This window comes from Dromaius novaehollandiae, chromosome 10 (assembly GCF_036370855.1).
Source record: "Dromaius novaehollandiae isolate bDroNov1 chromosome 10, bDroNov1.hap1, whole genome shotgun sequence".
NCBI lineage: Eukaryota > Metazoa > Chordata > Aves > Casuariiformes > Dromaiidae > Dromaius > Dromaius novaehollandiae.
Window position 1 is genome coordinate 7445830 of NC_088107.1, and position 17378 is coordinate 7463207.

A 17378-nucleotide genomic window follows, 5' to 3' on the forward strand; every position below is an offset into this window, starting at 1 on the left:
AAGGAAGTTTCTGCATGACCCTTTGCACTGTTGGAGCAGAATGGTTTATTTCATCCCAATTTCTGAAGAGGAACAGGGACAAAACAGTTATATAACGCTGCATTCAGTGGGAACCCTCGGCACTGCACTTTCATCCTGACCTGAGACTGCCCGTGTATGAAAAGTGGGGAAATTCGGACCTCTCTGAGTTCTGTGCATGCCCCGCCTCCAGCACCGGGCAGCCTTCACCAGCTGCTCTCCTCGCTCCGGCCGGTGGGGCTCACTGCCACTGCGGGTGACAGGGTTTCACCCCAACACCTGCGAGGCAGGGGCAAAGTCGCCTGCAGCAAACACGACGTGGCGCGCCGCACGGGGCGAAGCCTTGCTGTCCTCATGGGAGGAAGGTCCAGAGCCTGCGAGCGCGCAGCTTGGGTGGGAAAACCAGAAATTGTAGAGAGTGGTGGCAAACTCTCAGGTCGCGAAGAGGGGGCAATCTCCACGTGCTTCTCGCACCGCTGCCTCCCCAGTGCCGCTTCACCGCCTTCGATCTTCACTTCAGACCTGCCTTTTCTTAGGTAGAGCTAGGGAGACTTTGTTCCTTAAAGTGTCATATTCATTCGAAATAAATACACATCTGTTTGGACAAATCTCCTGGGTAGAAATGGTAACTTGGGCAGGCAGTCTTCAAAATGTGCGCAACAAGCAAATTTCCTTAGAGACCGCCAGGCTTGAGGTGGTAGCAGTTCCCATCTACGCCTTGCTGAAAACCTGCTGGTGGGGTTCAGACAAGGTGCCCTCTGCTCCCCTGTCACCCCTGGCCTTCAGGGTGCTGGGGAAGACTGTCCACACAAACCGGCAAGAAGTGAGGTGCTGAGGTCCTAGCAGAGCTCCCGAGGTCTCCTGAGTCTCTTAGTACCCCCCAATGAAGAGCCATTTCAGAGGTCTATGTGTCTCGGTGGAAACCTGAATACTCCAAATGTCCATAGGCGGAAATGTGCTCTCCTGGCTCTGAATCCCTCCTGGCTGCAGAAGGTGGCCTGTGCTGTTCAGGTTGCAGCAGCCACTGTAGAGGCCGAACTGATGAGAACAACGGAGCAACGGGAACAGCAGCCAGGCAAGCTGCAATTCATCCGAGACCTTGATTTCTCTCCCAGCCATTGGGCTTACCCCAAGGAGACTTTCCCACTCTGACTTTTGACAATAGAGGCCCTGACCTGGGAGCTGTAGCCACAGGGCTGATGAAAACGTGTGTGGGATTTTCATGCAAGTTGTACCTGAAGGTGTGATACAGGCTCAGGAAAAGGTTTCAGGGTAAAAGCTGAGCTCTGCAGGGATGGGGAGGAGCAGTGCTGTGAACTTGCACAACTTTTTTTTTTTTTTTTTTTTTTTTTTTTTTTACCAGTCATACATACATAGGGTTTTTGAAGTCACAGCTCTTGAACTTGAGATTGAGATGCTCAGCTTTCATTAATACAACAAAAGCTACGAGTTTCTAGCCCTCATGGTTACAGGGGGAAAAAAGCCTGAAAAAAAAAGACCCTAAGAACCAGAGAAAAATAACAAAATTAAAAATAGATGGCATACAGAAGGATTCCCACAGGTATCATTCCAAAATAATTCTGTGATTTGGGAGGAAGGTTGAACTCACACATTACCAGTTCCAGAGATGCAGCGAGAACAAAGCCTATTCTCCTTCCCCAGGAGACAAGCGTGTCCTAAAATGTCTGGAGCCTTTCGTGGACATTTGCTCTTTCCTCCAAACTCCAGGCTATATCCAGCATGAGACTGCTCAGCCTAGAAACAAGGGAAGGGAGCCCAGGCTTATCCCTGGAGCTCAGCACAGGGACACACACACTGAGTTTGTCTTCAATAGCAGAGGTACAACCATTGCTCTTCTCACCGTAAATTTGCCCCAGCTGTGTTTGAGCACTTGGCTAAATGGTTTGCAGAAATACAGGGCACCTCCCTTCATTGAACACCAAGCTATATATTTAAGTGCTTGGCTTTAGCTATGGAAATGATGGTTAAAACTCTCCATGCCTCTGTTTTCCTTATCTGTGAAGTGGGGATAATCATATTTGCTCACAGGTATAAATCACACTGAGTCCTCCATCTGAGAAGGGAATGCACATTTCTCAGAGAGCCTCAGGCACTGGAAGTGTAAGTCCCAGTGAAAATCAGTTTGCAATTAGTCTTAGATGATTTTACAAATGATTTTCTCTCCTTATCTTCCTTCTGGAGCAGGTGGTCTCATTTCCTGCACGTAACTACTCCTTTTGTTCAGGAACAGCAGCCTTTGTTTGCAAATGTTTTCCCCAGCTGCTACCCGGTTGCCAAGTAAGCCTTTCCCAAGGTCCACAAACCTGGGGCCAGACCCACGTCTTTCTGCGCACCGAGATCCTCATGTGCCTTTCCAGAACGAACCTCCCGGGTTCTTGTTTCTGGGGCAAGGGGTAGATGCTGGTGGCTTCTTGGACAGAGCATCTCAAACGCTGGCTGCACTTTGTTTTTTCTCCCTTCAAGGATCTGGCTGAGCCCTTCAGGTAGCTTTTAAATGCCAGCTCCTCTGGGACTTGTTAAAGTGCTTCATCAATGCCCATCTTCCTCTGCAGGGATGACCTTTAACTCATCTCTGCTGTTGCTACCTGACTTGGATCACCCCAGAAGAAAGGTTGCCATGGTGATTTCATATTCAGCTCAACCAAAAAATCCAGCTTCTGTATCTTATTAAATGCTCCCTTTAAAGGACCCCAAGCATGGAGAGCCAAGGCCAGGGGTTGCCTACGTTTGTTGAGCCGAGGAGCTTGGTCACCAGGAGTTTCCCTACTAGCCAGTGTAGCTGTTACCCCTTTGCAGTGCCCAAGATTTTTTCCACGTTAGGGTAAAAGCTCAGGGTTTTAAGCTCTTAGTATCACTATGAAAACACTTCTCCGCTAAATGTCAATCTGCCTTTTCAAGGGGATTTTTCACAGCTCTAATCTAAACTGCGCTGTCGAATGTCAGGAGCGGATGTTTAATGAGGATCAGTTGGAAGCCCTAATTGGAAGGGTATTCAATGGGCTTTTTTTTTTTTTTCAGTTGTTGTTTTATCCTTGGGACTCTGTTTTCACAGAGATTCTCATTAAATTTTAGAACCTAATCTCCTTTTAAACTACAAGCTCAGTGAACCTTGGTCCTTGGGGGCTGCTTGGAGCCACAACTATTGTTGGCTTTCATTGAATTCACCTGGAAGGTGGAGAGAAACCCCGTGCAGGATGCTTCCACAGGAGCAACAATGACCATTTAGGGGGCTATTCAGTTCTTTTTCTGCAGAAGGATGACTAAGTAGTATGCACAGTAAAAACTAAGGTCTAAAGGCAACAAGGTCATGGGAGTGATGGAGATAGAGAAGGACAAGTCATGAGGGGCTGGGCGGGCTCAGCATGCAGGGCACACGCGAGGGTTCCCTGCGCCCCTGGGAAGTGGGAAGACACGGGGGCATGAGCAACGGGTCCAGCACCCAGGGATATCTATTACACTTATCCTTAGAAGGATTGAGCACCTGCAGCAGTAAGCAGCAAAGCCTCAGTCCCTTCCAAAGACATGAACTACCCCAAGCTCATATAACCCCTTTAAAATAGACAGCGATAATTCCTACACACCCTGCAGCAGCCTCTCTGGGCCTCATTAACTCCCTTCCATCACACGACAGCGTTTCCCTCCCATGGGCACGCTGTCTCTCTTGGAGGCAACAGGTGCAGCAGAAAACGGTTTAAAGGCATCTGTCACCGAGCACGCCATGCACTGTGCTGTATCATCTCAGAAATTAAAGCTGAACCCTTTCCGAGCCATCCCCAGACCATCCCAGTCCAAGTCCCAACGTCCCCTGCCTCCCGCCTCCTGACGTGTGGTCTCGCCCACCGCCTCCTGGCTTGGATGAAGTTACTGGCAGCCAGATGCGCCCGGGGGGAAGCAGCCACCGCGCCGGTCTCCTTGGCCGTGCAGAAGTCCCTCTGCCCTTCACTGTGCCATGCAATGAATGCTTCCCCTTGGGAAAACCTCTCCAAAACCATTTATTTCTCCATATGAATTCAATGTCCTGAACACTTTTTTATAAACAATCCTTTGATTTTCTCCCCCCCAACCAAAATTATAGCAGATGATTTTTAAAACATTCTGGTTTTCTATAGCCACACTTTTATTGCTTTTTTAATCAAAACCTTGCGAGGACCATAAAAGACACATCACAGATGCAAGGGTTTCCATGCCCTGTTTCACATTAAAGATTCATAAATAACAGAGCACCCCCTGCAGCACATCCTTTCTGCCCCCTTTACCCTCCAGTACGTTAGGGAATTCACATTTTTAATAGATCTTTTGGCGAGGAAGTGGCTTCTATTCCAACACACATGTAACACCTTCTCTCCATCCCTAATTGCATTTCATTTAACACATGCAATTACCAAAACGACTTCTTCCAAAAATAAACCACAGGATGTTCAGAGCCGCCTGGCTTCTCAGCTGGTTTTCAGCCAAGAAATGCGTGCCCTTCTGCTCTCTCCTGGAAAGCCCAGGAGCAGGCTGGCATCCTTGTAATTCAGGCCCTCCCATAAAAACAAAAAAAGGATGCAGTGAAACCCATACCCGAGGCAGGTGAGACACAGAGGTTACAAATCATGTCTGCTCACTCATTTCTAGGCATTTGTTACGGTGTCTTAAGTCAGCAACCTCAACAACTCCCCTGGTCTCCAGCCAGGAATAAAAGCACTGAAGGAAATCAGGCCACAGTAATTTCCCCAAACCACAGAGCTAACATGCATGGTAATTAATTCTTTTAGTGGAGAGAGGTTTTCTAGCTGCTATGAAGTCTCCCAGGGGCTGACACAATAGCACATCTTCTTGGCGGTCAGGCTGCCATCCCATGGCTTTAATCATGTGTCCCACACAAGCCTACAGAAAAATTCAACAGAAATTTTCCAGCATGGTGCCTGAAATCAAGCTGCTAAGGTCTGTACTTCAAAATGCAGATGTGGCCTGCTGAGGCAGTGGATGAAATTGTGATGCCACTGACTCAGTAGAAGTCTCCTGTTGACTTCAGTGGGGTCAAGACATGCCTCACCATGCACTGACTTCTCAGTGCAAGGACTGGTATTGTGTGCTAGGACCTGGAGTCTTTTGGGGCTATCATCTGTTTTAAAGACCAGGGTCTTTAAAAAAATACCGCAAAGTCCAGGGCTTGTGGATAAAACAGCCCTTGTTGCGATGAAGTTCATTTGTCCTAGAGCTGTCTTCTTTATGGAAGAACTGCAAAAGTCCTTTCTCCAGCTTCCTTGAATTTGTCATTGAAGGTTTCCCAAATTATGCTTGCAAATCTCTTTAAATCTGATCACAGATGGAGCATAAATGCAATATTATTGAAGATGAAGGACATCATAGTTTGCTTTCTGGGGAATAAAACACTGAGATAATTTGATACAGAATAACTAAGATGATTTTTGTTTTGCTTTTTTTTAAACATGTTTCCTTCAAAGATTCCATCCACAACACAACATTCAGCCACCCCCATAACTAATTCATTATTTTGTAGCAAGTAAAATCAAACAAGAGACAAATGACTGTTGTTTAGTGCCATTAGTTTCAATGGCTTTACACAATATTTGAGTCATTGGCTCGCCTCTTGCTTTGGAGGAATCCCAAATCTGGATGAATCTACTTGCATTATAAACCATCCGTGGGGCCAGGCCAGGCCTGCCTAACAGATGGTGGTCCATATGCTTTGGCTCTGCACCCATATGGAACGCTAATATGCAATCCAGGAATAGACCATGCCATTTCTCCTCTTTCCTAAGCAATCTCAAATTCAAAGACTTTTTTCAGACATAAGCTGAGTTAAGCAAGTTCATCTGGAAACTGTACAGCAAGAAACTACATGACTGATGGTCCAAGCATAATATTTTCCTTGCTCTGTGGCTCCTACTGAAGCCTAAATTGCAACATTTTCTAGAAAGCAGCATGTCAGGCTTTCCAGAGTGCTAGTTAAAAAATACCATTACATTCCTATAATGTGCTTTGACCTTTCCTGCCTGGGTCATGTAAGAACACAGAGTACTTCATTGGCCCTAGCTGGAGGAATTTCTCCAGGCAACCAAACCAAAAAATAGCTGGGGACAAATTTCACAATAACCAGGAGGTTTTATTTGCTGGAGGCACAGGATTAGTACCGGAAGGCCAGCCACCATTCAACACAGAGGGACTTTACTGTTATCCCTGGCTGTACTCCTCCAGCAAAGCCTGTGGGTTTGTTCTGGCTAGGCACTTTGGGTGAGAAAACCTCCCCCCATCTGGTTTTAGCAGTTCAAGGACACAGTTTGTCCTGGTGCCTAATCCTTGCTCAAATTCCGTGTTTTTCGTGTCCATACAGTGTAAGTGATACAGGCAGATCCTGCTTCGTGCGTGTGAGTGGTTCAGTGGCCTATAGGTTCACGTCACAAAATATTTAATGAACAAGCACCTTTTTTTTATTATTGTACTGTAATGTATTGTATTTGTCTATAATTCCCAAATCCTGCGGACTGCCCTCTTGCACCCACCAGACAGAGGCTAGGAGGAGATCAGACCCCTCCGGCTGCCCTGCAGCCCAGCCAGGAGAGGCTGCCCACGTGGTGCACAGCAGTGTCCCCGCTCCCTTCCCGCAGCACCGTGGGGTGGCCCCACTCTCGGGAGCTCCCACGAGCGCCAGACTGGGTGAGTGTCCCAGCCACTGCTGGCATTCCCACGCCGGTGTACTGGGCACCCCGTTGCCATGGGCGTTTGGAACCACATCATGCAGCCGGCTCGGCCTGGGGAGCCTGCAGGTAGGGCTGGGTCCTGGAGACTGTGGTCATCAAGTGCTTCTACCATTTTCTGTAGAGCTGTGATCTGCTTTCAGGTGCCCTTCGCCTTCAACAGGGAGAGTGGGTGGCACTTAGTGAGGTTTTTCTGAGGCTTGGTGGAGCGGTTGCAGAAATGGGGTAGGGAAAGTGGCTGATCAACGATGCAGCCCCCAAGGGAGCCTGGCGTCACAAGCTCTGTTTCATTGCAGAGGGGAGGAGGCCATGGGGAAACCCAGCCAGGTTTTGCGCATTTGCTCCTCTCTCTGACCTCACACATTGCCAGCTTTTGGGGTGTATGTATTTATTTGGTTGGGATGTCCTAGAGCCTCACTGTTACTAAAGATGCAGGGGAACTACAAGAGCCCCCGCTGGAAAGCGTGCCCTAGCAAAGATGGTAACAGTGGTGGTAGCAGGACACACTAAATGTCACCTACTGGGAACACTGGGGTGCCCTGAGCAGAAACAAAGATGTAAAACAAAGTGTGAAGCCACAGCCATGAAGAGAAACTCACCTTTCCCTGCCACATACCTCTTAACAGCTAGAGGAGGTCACTGCTGACCTGTGCCTTACTTTGTCATTGGCCTAAGACATTAAATTAGAATAACTTAGGGCAGGTTAAACACCATACAGTGCTGTGTTCTCTCTAGGCTTTCTCCATGTTCATTGCTATGCTGACAAAGTGGGAAGTATTTCTGTCCGTGGTGTTACTTCATGTTTATTCTCAGCTCATGCTCAGGGTTGTGAGAGCATCGTTGCAGGAAGGGTTCACCGAGAGCTGATTGTGAAACTTGTAAAAGTACTTGTAGATTTACTTATAGATGATGTTAAGCAGCTAAATGCAGGCTGCCTTCAGCTGGATTAGAAATGTAATTGGCATGTGACAGCTTTCCCTGGGCACTAGGCTAGGTTTGATGGAGCCGAAGAGGAGATATTCCCAGCTGGAAAAGGAGCTTATTTCAGAATGCCTTGATGTCGCTAATGCTGGGAGAGAAATACATCCTCTTGAGAGGATGACAATTTTTTGGTTATCACTTAGGCCTCTATTCAGGGTCTTTCTCAGTCATTTCTTGGCGTACATGGATGACGTGCTAATGTGCTATGTCTGAGGGATGAGAAAAGCAGTGACGTTCGTTCCCTGCTGGTGGTGGTGGCCTCTGTGACTTGCAGGTTAGGCCAGGAGCACCATAGTATCTCCAGCGAGGAGCGACAAAAAGTGGAGCCCAGCCATCGAGCCATCCCACAACTGTGCCGGGGCCACAGACAAGACCTGCGAGCCCCTCAGGGGAGCCTGCGCTGGCCACCAGAGCTGACACTCAGGTGAGGTGGAGACCTGTAGGACTGTAGCATCCCGGGGCTATGCTAAGAGCAGCTGCTGCTGCTCCATGCCGACGTTGGAAGTGTCCTTGGTAGCTCTCAGGCGGGAAAGCCCTGGGGAAGCGATGCCTTGCAAGGCAGGAGCTAGCAGCGTCCTTTGCTACGCCTTCTCCTGCAGCTGGGACTTCCAGCGATGCTGCCTGGGGCCCGGGTGCTGAGCCGGACGGAGCAGGCGCAGGCCATCGCCAACCTGCTGCGGCAGTGCCCGGCCGAGGAGTTCGCCGCGGCCTTCAGTGACCTGCGCACGCTGCTGGCGGATGATGGCCTCTTGCTGCAGGAAGCTCCTGGCCTCTGCGCCTGGCACAACAAGGTCCACTTTACCCCGGTGAGGACACCGGAGTGCCGGGTGCTGCTGACTTGCCACAACGCGCTGGAGGAAAACCGCTTCTTCGACCCGCAGGCCCAGCTCTCCTTCAAATACGACCACGTGCGAGGAGAGGCGAGCGATTTCCAGGCCCACGCCCAGGAAGATGGAAAAGCAGAGATGTGGAGAAGGGCTCTTGAGGAGGCCCTGGGGGCCTATGTCAGCCACCACTACCCAAAAGGCCTTTGCAGTGTCTTCGTTAAAGACACCGCCATGAGGAAAATCCTGGTGGCCTGTATCCAGGCCTCTGTGCCCAAACCCTCTCCGCTCTGGAGCAGCCTGTGGAAGTCCGAATGGACTTTCACCCTCACCCCTTCCACATCTACACAGGTGACGGGAACCATTGATGTCCAAGCTCACTACTTCGAGGGTGGCAATATCCATCTCACAGCGTGCAAGGAGGTGACGGAGTCCCTGCCGGTTTCCAGCAGGACGCAGGCCATCAGGGCCTTCGTGAAGCTGGTGGAGGATTCGGAGGGCCGGCTCCAAGCAGGGCTAATGGAGGAATACCAGAGGATGAACGGCACCTACCTCAAGGCTTTCCGGAGGCAGCTGCCCATCACCCACAGCACGATCGACTGGGAGAAGATAATGACAGCGAGGATTGTGAAGGTTCCTGCCCTGCGCTGAAAAAGCAGCCTGTACTCGCAGTCGCTGAATAAATTGATATGATCTCCGGGAGAGGGAGAAAATATTAAATATGGTTAAAAATAATAGAGAAAAATAAGATTCAGTAGAGGCAGAGAAAATGAAAGCTAGAAGGAGTTTTATGTGGTCAAAGGGGCAGCCCAAAGTGAAATTCTTCTCTCTCTCGTGCCAAGGGCAGCAGAACAACAGTTAGAGATGAAAATAGCTGTTAATAAACCCTTCACAGACGTGAGAAATCCAACAAGGAAAGCAACCAAAATACTAAATGGGCTGGAAAATGTGTGATTTAATAAAGCATCGCACTGGAGACCTTGACTATGTTTCTGGTTTTGCCTCCTGATGTTGAGGGGCATTCTGGAGCAAACTGCTTCCCTTCCCTTTCCCAGTAGGCCTCTTCAAGCTTTAATTTCCATAGTTTTAAGCCTCACTAGCATGAAACTGGATAGCTTAACTTTTTAGAAGAAGTGATGGCCAAAAATAGTGTCTATATATCAAGATCTGTAGATGGCACATTTCCAAATCTATTTTGCAAAAAAATAAAAAATAAAATCCTGTTTGGATCAACTAAAATCATTTATGTCATTTATGTCAGACCGACTCATGTCCGTCATGCTCAATGACATTCCCCAGCTGCATCAAAAATGCAGTATAAAAAGTAAAACAATTTTCATAACACCTTCCAAACAAAATATGGTGTCTCTCTGGTTTGCAAGAGTAGCGTCTCAGAAGAAGATACAGTTGCTTCTAGACACTAAAAAAACTCAGGCAGCTTGAAAAAATAAACAAGAAATTTTAATTTGATTCACAACGAGTATTTGCAATGTGTTACTATCTTGGCTGTGATTCTGTTATTCTGTGATTGAATCACAGTATCGGTTACTGACCCCACACCAGGCCCTGGCTGATAAGGCATTTGGGAGAAGGTGATCCTCTTTCCTTCATCCTTCTTGGTTAGAAAATGGGAGGGAAATTTATCCCCCTCCAGTTCTCCTCTGCTTTGCAGATGGGATTACCCCTCTGGGAGAGGCTGCTGGAGACGCGCTGGACGAGCAGGGAAGGCTGCCTGATTTCTGCCCTGCGGTTCAGAAAAATCCGCTGGCGGTTGCCCGGACATACCCAAGTCAGCATTAAATAAGCCCGTGCAGACACTGATTATAGAGTATCCGTGGCAGCACGGCGCCGCGCACAGCCTGCAGACTTTGCCGCTTGACCAGAGGAGCCACATTCTGGCCCTGTGCAAGATATCATCAATATATTCCCCAAGAGAACAAGGGCCAAGTTGGTATACACTTGCATAAGCTTTTGTAGGAAGAAGAAACCAGTTGAAGTCCTGCGCTGTTGCCTTCTCCTGCTGCACAGCTCTGCAGCACACGCACAGAGCAATGAGCACAGCAAGAGCAGAATTAAACACAACATCTGAAGGATCCTTATTCAGTCTGGACAGGCCCCACTTCAGGTCTATAATGACAGGCTCATTTCTAGAGCTTCATTCATCAGGGAAGGAAATCATTGGAGTAATCAAGGGGAGAGGAAAACGTGAGTGCATGTGCGTTTGCTGTGCTGCTCCGCAGCATCGGAGCATGAGGTGACTTTTCATCTCTTGGCTGGCTGTTAGCCCAGAGACACAAAGAAGCATGTGGCAGATCAGAAGGCTGGGATGTAACAAAGCAAACCAAGATTAAAAAGAAAAGCAATTCAGGCAGCTGCGCTTTTGGCTGTAGCTCAGCTGAGCAGGCAAGACAAGACCCTTAGCCTCAAGCTGTTGTAAGGAATAAATGCGCTAGAGGCACACCAGCATGCGGAGAGCAAAAGGGCACTGGGTTTGGATAGAAGCACCGACCTGAACTATTGCCCCAAACAGAGATGCTGACAAATGCCGCCCTGAACTCTGGGCTTAACCAGGTAGAGACTAACCCTGGAGGCCACAGCAGCATCCCCGGCTGGTCATGCCACAGCCCTGCTGCTGCCGGTTCTTCGGGGGATACTTTTGCAGGGCAATCAGGAAACGGATCTAGAGGAGAAGTGATAGGTACAAACCATACATAACCTAGACAAGGTGTATGTGCAATGCATACATTCACATGTGCTTTTCCAGTTTGGAAAAGAAACCACAGCCTGAGATGCTGAAAATGGGCTGAGTATATATTCCACGTTATACTATGTCTTCTCCCAGCAGCTAATTCTTGTAAAGACCTCTCCCTGACACCTCCAAAACCAGAATGCCAGCTTTTGGAAGGGTCTCCTTTAAAAGCAACCAGCCAAATTACTGATTAATTTAATGACATGGAGCCTTAACCTCTATTTTACAAGTTCAGATCCGACCTTGGTCACTTCTCCATTGTCACCATCTGCAGGCCTCTTGGCACCCAAGTGCACCTAACCCATGGGAGCAAGCTCCAGCATCCCAGAGCTGCCAGCGCTGCTGCTTGGAGCTGGCCTTCCTGCTGGCACGGATGGATGAACAATGTGGCCTGCTGTCACCTGACCAGTGTTGAAGGGAAAAGAGAGGGAGAAGGGACAGACCAAAGGACAGAAATGATGGGAGGAAGGGGGCATAAACGGAAAGGGGAAAGGAGGCCAGGAGCAGAGTCGATGCGTACACCAGGCTGCGAGGGAAGCGGCTGCTGTCACTTGGGGTGTTAATAAGTACATTCACGGTGTAGCCCGTGCATCTGCATTCCCATCTGAACAGCATCAGTGCGCTTTTTTGCTGCATTTGTGATGGTAGAAGAGCCTTAATTAGGCATGAAGACATTTATCAAGCAGCAGCCTCGCAGAGCAGGCTGGTGCTGGTGACATCTGGCACGCAGACCCGCGCGGCAGCACCCAGGCTGGCGGCCTCCCGTCGCCGTCAGCGGGGAAACCCGAACAGCACCCACTTACCGCAGTGCCGCTGCACCCTGTGCGGCACGGGAGGCAAACGCAAAACGTGCCCGGCTGCAGGCGCTGGGGCTAGGTAGGGCCGGGACTCACCTATTTGCTTCAAATGGAGGCGATAAAGTGGGTTTCCAATGGGGTCTTCGGCTTGCTAACAAGCACAGCACACAAAGGGTGGCCTTGAACCCGCCGCGGGAACTGCCTCGCAGCGGCACCGCACTGAGAAGTCCTGCAGACAGCAAGTCACAGGACCTGCCACAGAGCCCAGTAAAGCAAGGGGAGGCTTCTAGGCAGTTTTTTGTGCATATAAACTCAGCAGGGCCAACCCTGATGGCAGCAAGGTGAAATGGGAACTTAACCACTGACTTCAACTGCTGCAGGGTCTCACTTGTGGTTTAATGTATCTTTAAAACGGGGATGCGCAGGATCCATCCTGGGAAGAGAAACATCACAAGCAATTTCATCCTGCTGAATAATTTGCACTTAACTTGCCTGTGCTTTGACCCAGCAGCTGCTTCAGGGGAGCCAGGAATCCCTTCTCCCTTCGCCTTTTAACGGCCCCATCACACCCCAGGTGTGCTGCTGTTTGATACTGCTCAGTACTCTTTGTAGCTTGAATGAGAAATATTTGGGGGATTTAGGACATCCCTCCAGCAGAGCACGGACACCCACCCCGTGCTGCCCAGTGGGCGAACAAGCTGGTCCCTTCCAAGCCTTCCTCCCTCCTTTGCAAGGAAAGCAGGTTACATGACCTCCCCATGTGCATTTGCTGGCGTGGCATTTTAGTCGTCGTGCCCTACTTCCCACCTCCCTTGTCAATGATAAAAAAATAAAAATCTGCACATTTATATAATTTCTTGTATTTTTATTTAAAAAGAAGGTTTGCTAACAGCAATCAGTACCTTGGCCCCGGCCCCTCAACACAACAGCTGACTTGAATAGTCCTGTGGCTTCATCCCTAGCCTCTCCCTCCTCCCCGCAGGGGACAAACCAGGGAATCATCTGGCTTAATGCTCCTGAATCGGGTGAAGCTCCCCGTGACTGCAGAACTAATTTCATTTTGCAGCTTTATTCTCTGTCTCCTCCTATCTCAGAAAACACCAACAACTTAAACTGATGTTCACAGCCAGATTTAGCTTTATCGCGCGACTAAGCTTAAGTAAAAAAAAAAGTTTAAAAAATGCAAAAAGGAAATCATTTCCCAGAGTTGGAAAGAAACCTCCCCCTGTGGCAGATTAGCCAACATTTATCCACTATAATGTTGCTTACACCTTAATCTTAGGCATCTTCATCTGACACTAATTAGCAAGCTAGAGGTTCCTATGGGTACAGTAGTTTCTAGGTCCCAAAACATGAAAGAGAGTTCTTTCTTTTAGCACTTAAAGCACTTGCTTTTTAAAGAGACAATGTCAAGTATTTCAACTCCAAAACTTATACTTTTTTTTTTACTTTAAAAACATAGCAACAGGAAGAGGCACAAAGATCATGAAAGCATTGCAATGCAGGTCCGAGGCTCTGCTGTGTCCTGTTATTTCCCCTCACAGAAATTAAACCCAAACCGCACTCACTGCACCCCAGACCCACCTGCATGCTGGCACTAAGTGCTAATAAGGAAATAGGTGGAATAGGCTACAGAAGCAGAAAATGAAATGAGCTAACCGGACCAATCTAGCTTCTCCCCTCAAAATAAACCCAGAAAAAAAAGAAAAGCAAATTTGGTTATAAGAACTTTTTTCATATTTTGGGCACTTTTAAAAAATAGGAAAAAAGATTAATTATTTCTGTGACATTCATCACTATGCAAGCGTCCCATCTAGGTACGCCTGACATCGTGTTCAAGTCTTCAGAGTAAGAACCAATCGGGGCTTGAAAAAAGGACAGAACGGGACTTAAGGACTACTGTGCTGTACGCTAGTTCTTTGGGGAGAAGTGAAAATAAATTATTTAGACTTGACAAAGTCCCTTTAAGTCCTGCGGTCTTTCTGCTTGGCTGGGTCTCAGGCCTATCACCAATATTTCAGCAGTTATTTTTGGAGGGGGAGAGAAGGCAGGCTGCTTAGCAGGTAGCGTTTGGGAATTAAGAGCTAAATGTACTTATGGTTTTCACAAGCCCTGACAGATGCTGAGCATCTCACACTTCGGCACAGTAAGACACTTAAAACTGATGGTACCAGTTTGCAGCAGCAAACCCCCTTCCTGCTCCATTCCAGCAGCTTTGCTCAGCACCCTCCTCACCATCCGCCCAGCCCTGCGCCAACCGTGCCAGAAGACCCTCCCATCTCCTTTTTCAGAGCAATATCACTGGAATCGGTTCACCTCCACACAGCTCCCCATCTCCTGCAGCCAAAGTGGATGCTTCTCCTCCGCCCCTCCGAAGACGGCGTTCATGGTCCGGCGGCCGACAGGCTGCCCTGCCCGGCACGTGCGCACGCCCAAGCCTTTTCGGATGGATGGATCTGCGTGCGACTCTGACAGGTGCTAGGCACCACTAACTGGGAGACAGTCCCTGCCGGGCAGGAGATGGGTCCTGCTCTGGTCCCATCCAGACATGCAGGCAACCCCTCGGCCATGAGAGCCCCCAACAAACCTTCCCTGCCCACCCCGCTCCCCAGCCCCCTTCCCCGTCCCCACCATTGCCACGGAGCCAAGAACATGACCTACTGGAGCGCCAGCACCGGCGTTCTCGGCCAGACAAACTAACTACCAACCTTGGACCAGTCACAACAAAAGGCTTAACGTTTACCCATCACCTAACATACCCTCAAAAACCAAGGTCACCTTCACACATTTTGGATGTAGATCTAACATCCTTCCAAGCCTAGCAAGCCCAAGGCAAGGTCTCTTGCCCAGGCCAGTCACTTCAGATGCTCCTGCATCTCTCCTGTCCCTTCCTTGGTGAACACCAAACAGTTATAATACTCAGGTCAATATATGTAGGTACCACGTATATATATTTTTGTCACTGTCCTGCGCATGAACAAAGAAAACCAACCCCACTAGGCACCACTCGTCCTTTCCTCCCCCTCCCCTTCCTCCCATGGTTGTGTAGCCTGCAGGAACGCGAGCTGCGGAGGCCACCTTACGTGGCCCCGTCGCATTCCCCCACAGTCAGCTTCAAGGCTCCCTGCTGGTGCAGAGTCTTTAAGGCTTTGAACTCCAAGGGCATGGTGTGCGGGCTGGCCTGTGAAGTGTAGCCGTACTTCAGGCTGTCGTAGTAGTGGTACTTGACTGGGTTCTGGTTCTGATCCAGGGGGAATGGCCAGAAGCCATAGAGATAGATCCTGTTGCAGAAGCGAGTGGCTAAGGTATACATGAGGAGGCCGGTGGTCGGTCGTTTTATATGCACTTTGTTCGTGAGCCAGTACCTGAAAAGGGAGCATAAAGAAAACCACGTTATTCCCTCCTCAGCCAGACTCACACATGAAGCTCATGTCTTACACTTTCCTTTTCCCATCCCCTGACTGAGATGTACCGGTGATTCAAAGTGAGAGGTTTCTGACTAACAGAAGAGTTCTCCATGCCAAGAAAGCCTCTCTTGGGATTGCTTCATGAATAAGCATCTCCTGTTCTCTGTCTAGCAGTTACATCACACTTGTTGCTATGGCATTGAAGCATCTCATGGCTTCGCAATCCTTTATGAAAAACAAATTGCTTGCAACGGTGGCCTTCAGTACTTCAGCCTACAATTATCTTCCAATCAACCTAGGAGATCAATACTATAGACCAAACCATACACATGTCAAGTAGACTCCAGCAGGCCCTTGAAGCATACACGCTCGCACACACACAGCTGATAGTTTTCACTGATGCATGAAGATTTTACTCTGACAGTAAACATAACAGAGCTGTAAAAATGCTTGCCTTTGAATAAAGGGTCACCAGGCTAAAAGAGCTAATAAACACTGCTCTGTTCTCATTACACCCAGCAACTGCCACTGTGATTCTGTATCAAAATATTCCACCATGCAATATACAATATGCAACACATAATATGCAATATAGAGGCCAGCTGCCTTCACTGTTGAAAAGTGTGTTAGTTTTTATGAGAGATACAAAAACAAGGGAGGAAGGTGGCATCCTGCAGTGACGCCACAGGCAGAACATGTACCAGCAGGTATATTTTGGGCAGCCACGAAAAGCTATTGTACTACCAACAACTTGTAATAAGAAGTTTCCAATGCCTGGTGTTTTATTGTGTGGGAAATTTATGCAGTTTGCTCAGCAGAAAACACTGCTGGAGGAGTGAGATCAGGAAGGAGAAAGGCTGGGGGAGGTGGAAGATGTCCCCCAGGTGCAGCACCTCCTCTCTGCACGCGTTTAAAACACAGCCTGTTAAAACACTTGCCATGGGGCCTGCTTGCTGCAGGTGCCCATGGATTGTGTGTAAGAGGCATTTCAAAGGGCCTGGGGTGACTCCCTGGCAGGGCTTTGGAGAAGAGGCATGAGGAAGAGGAGCGGATGGAGTGGTATTGCTGTGAAATCACCCAGAGGTTTGGGATCCTCACTCAGGTCCCAGCTCTTCATGCAGATCCGCAGGACAGGCCTTTCTGCTCATTTATCCTTTCAGTGCTTTCAGCTGGGCTCCAGAGGGGTCAGGGTCTGGGCTTCAGACAGCAGGAACCCTTGGGAGATCAGAACCTTAATCCTGCAAATTAGCTTTTCATGAAAGTCATTAAAATTTAGCAATCAAGGCACAAAACATGCTTGCTGGTTCTCAGTTAGATAAGGGAAAAATTGACTTTTCTGGTGAATCAAATTCTGGAAGCAGAGCTATTGTTTGAGCATGTGTAGGAAGGGGATTCTGCTCCCTAGTAGGTGACGGCAGGGTTTATTGGGGTCCAACACCGCAGCAGTGTCTAAGCGCCTGCAGCTTTGGCAAAGCACAACTATGACATTTTGGGGAGGAAGGCCTCCTTGCTTGACTCATGTCCTCGGCATCCAGCACTAAAGAAGAGCAAGAAACTGGGAAAAATACAGTGAGGAGCAGTTTCCCAGAGGCACTACACTGGCATTTTCTGGGCTTGCTTGGCCCTATGGATTGCGCTACCAAGACAGTAAAGCTTGTTGCTGTGTGAAAGGCAGCATTATCCTACAGGTAGCCATAAACCAGACTCCTTCTATTACTTTATGTGTAAGTGCATTAGACCCCTACTGTGAGGAGAGAAAGGGAGATTATTGCAACCATTTAACACTGTGAATTAGGGAACCCTCATGCAGCAGGGAAGCTACCTTGGAAGAACTGCCAAGCCACATCAATCTGCTGACTTTGGGGGAAGATACAAAT

At 48.7% G+C, this 17378-nt stretch overlaps 2 protein-coding genes across 3 annotated transcripts in view; one reads left to right on the forward strand and one right to left on the reverse strand.

Moving 5' to 3' along the window:
• Positions 1-8338: 8338 nt before the first annotated feature.
• On the forward strand, positions 8339-9199 carry LOC112985633 (F-actin-capping protein subunit alpha-1-like). The gene has a single exon (XM_064517722.1). It carries the CDS (start codon positions 8339-8341, stop codon positions 9197-9199), a length of 861 nt encoding a protein of 286 aa, XP_064373792.1.
• Positions 9200-12947: 3748 nt separating this feature from the next.
• Positions 12948-17378, reverse strand: part of ST8SIA2 (ST8 alpha-N-acetyl-neuraminide alpha-2,8-sialyltransferase 2) — a 35760-nt gene continuing 31329 nt past the window's right edge. For both annotated transcript variants that reach the window (XM_064517204.1, XM_064517203.1), the window contains exon 6: positions 12948-15459. In XM_064517204.1, coding sequence (XP_064373274.1) covers positions 15174-15459 — 286 coding nt within the window. In that variant the 3' untranslated portion in view covers positions 12948-15173. The remainder of the gene's footprint in view (positions 15460-17378) is intronic.

Bases quoted from the DNA above. Each gene is read 5' to 3' on its own strand.
- LOC112985633 (XM_064517722.1), top strand. From the start codon at position 8,339: ATGCTGCCTGGGGCCCGGGTGCTGAGCCGGACGGAGCAGGCGCAGGCC.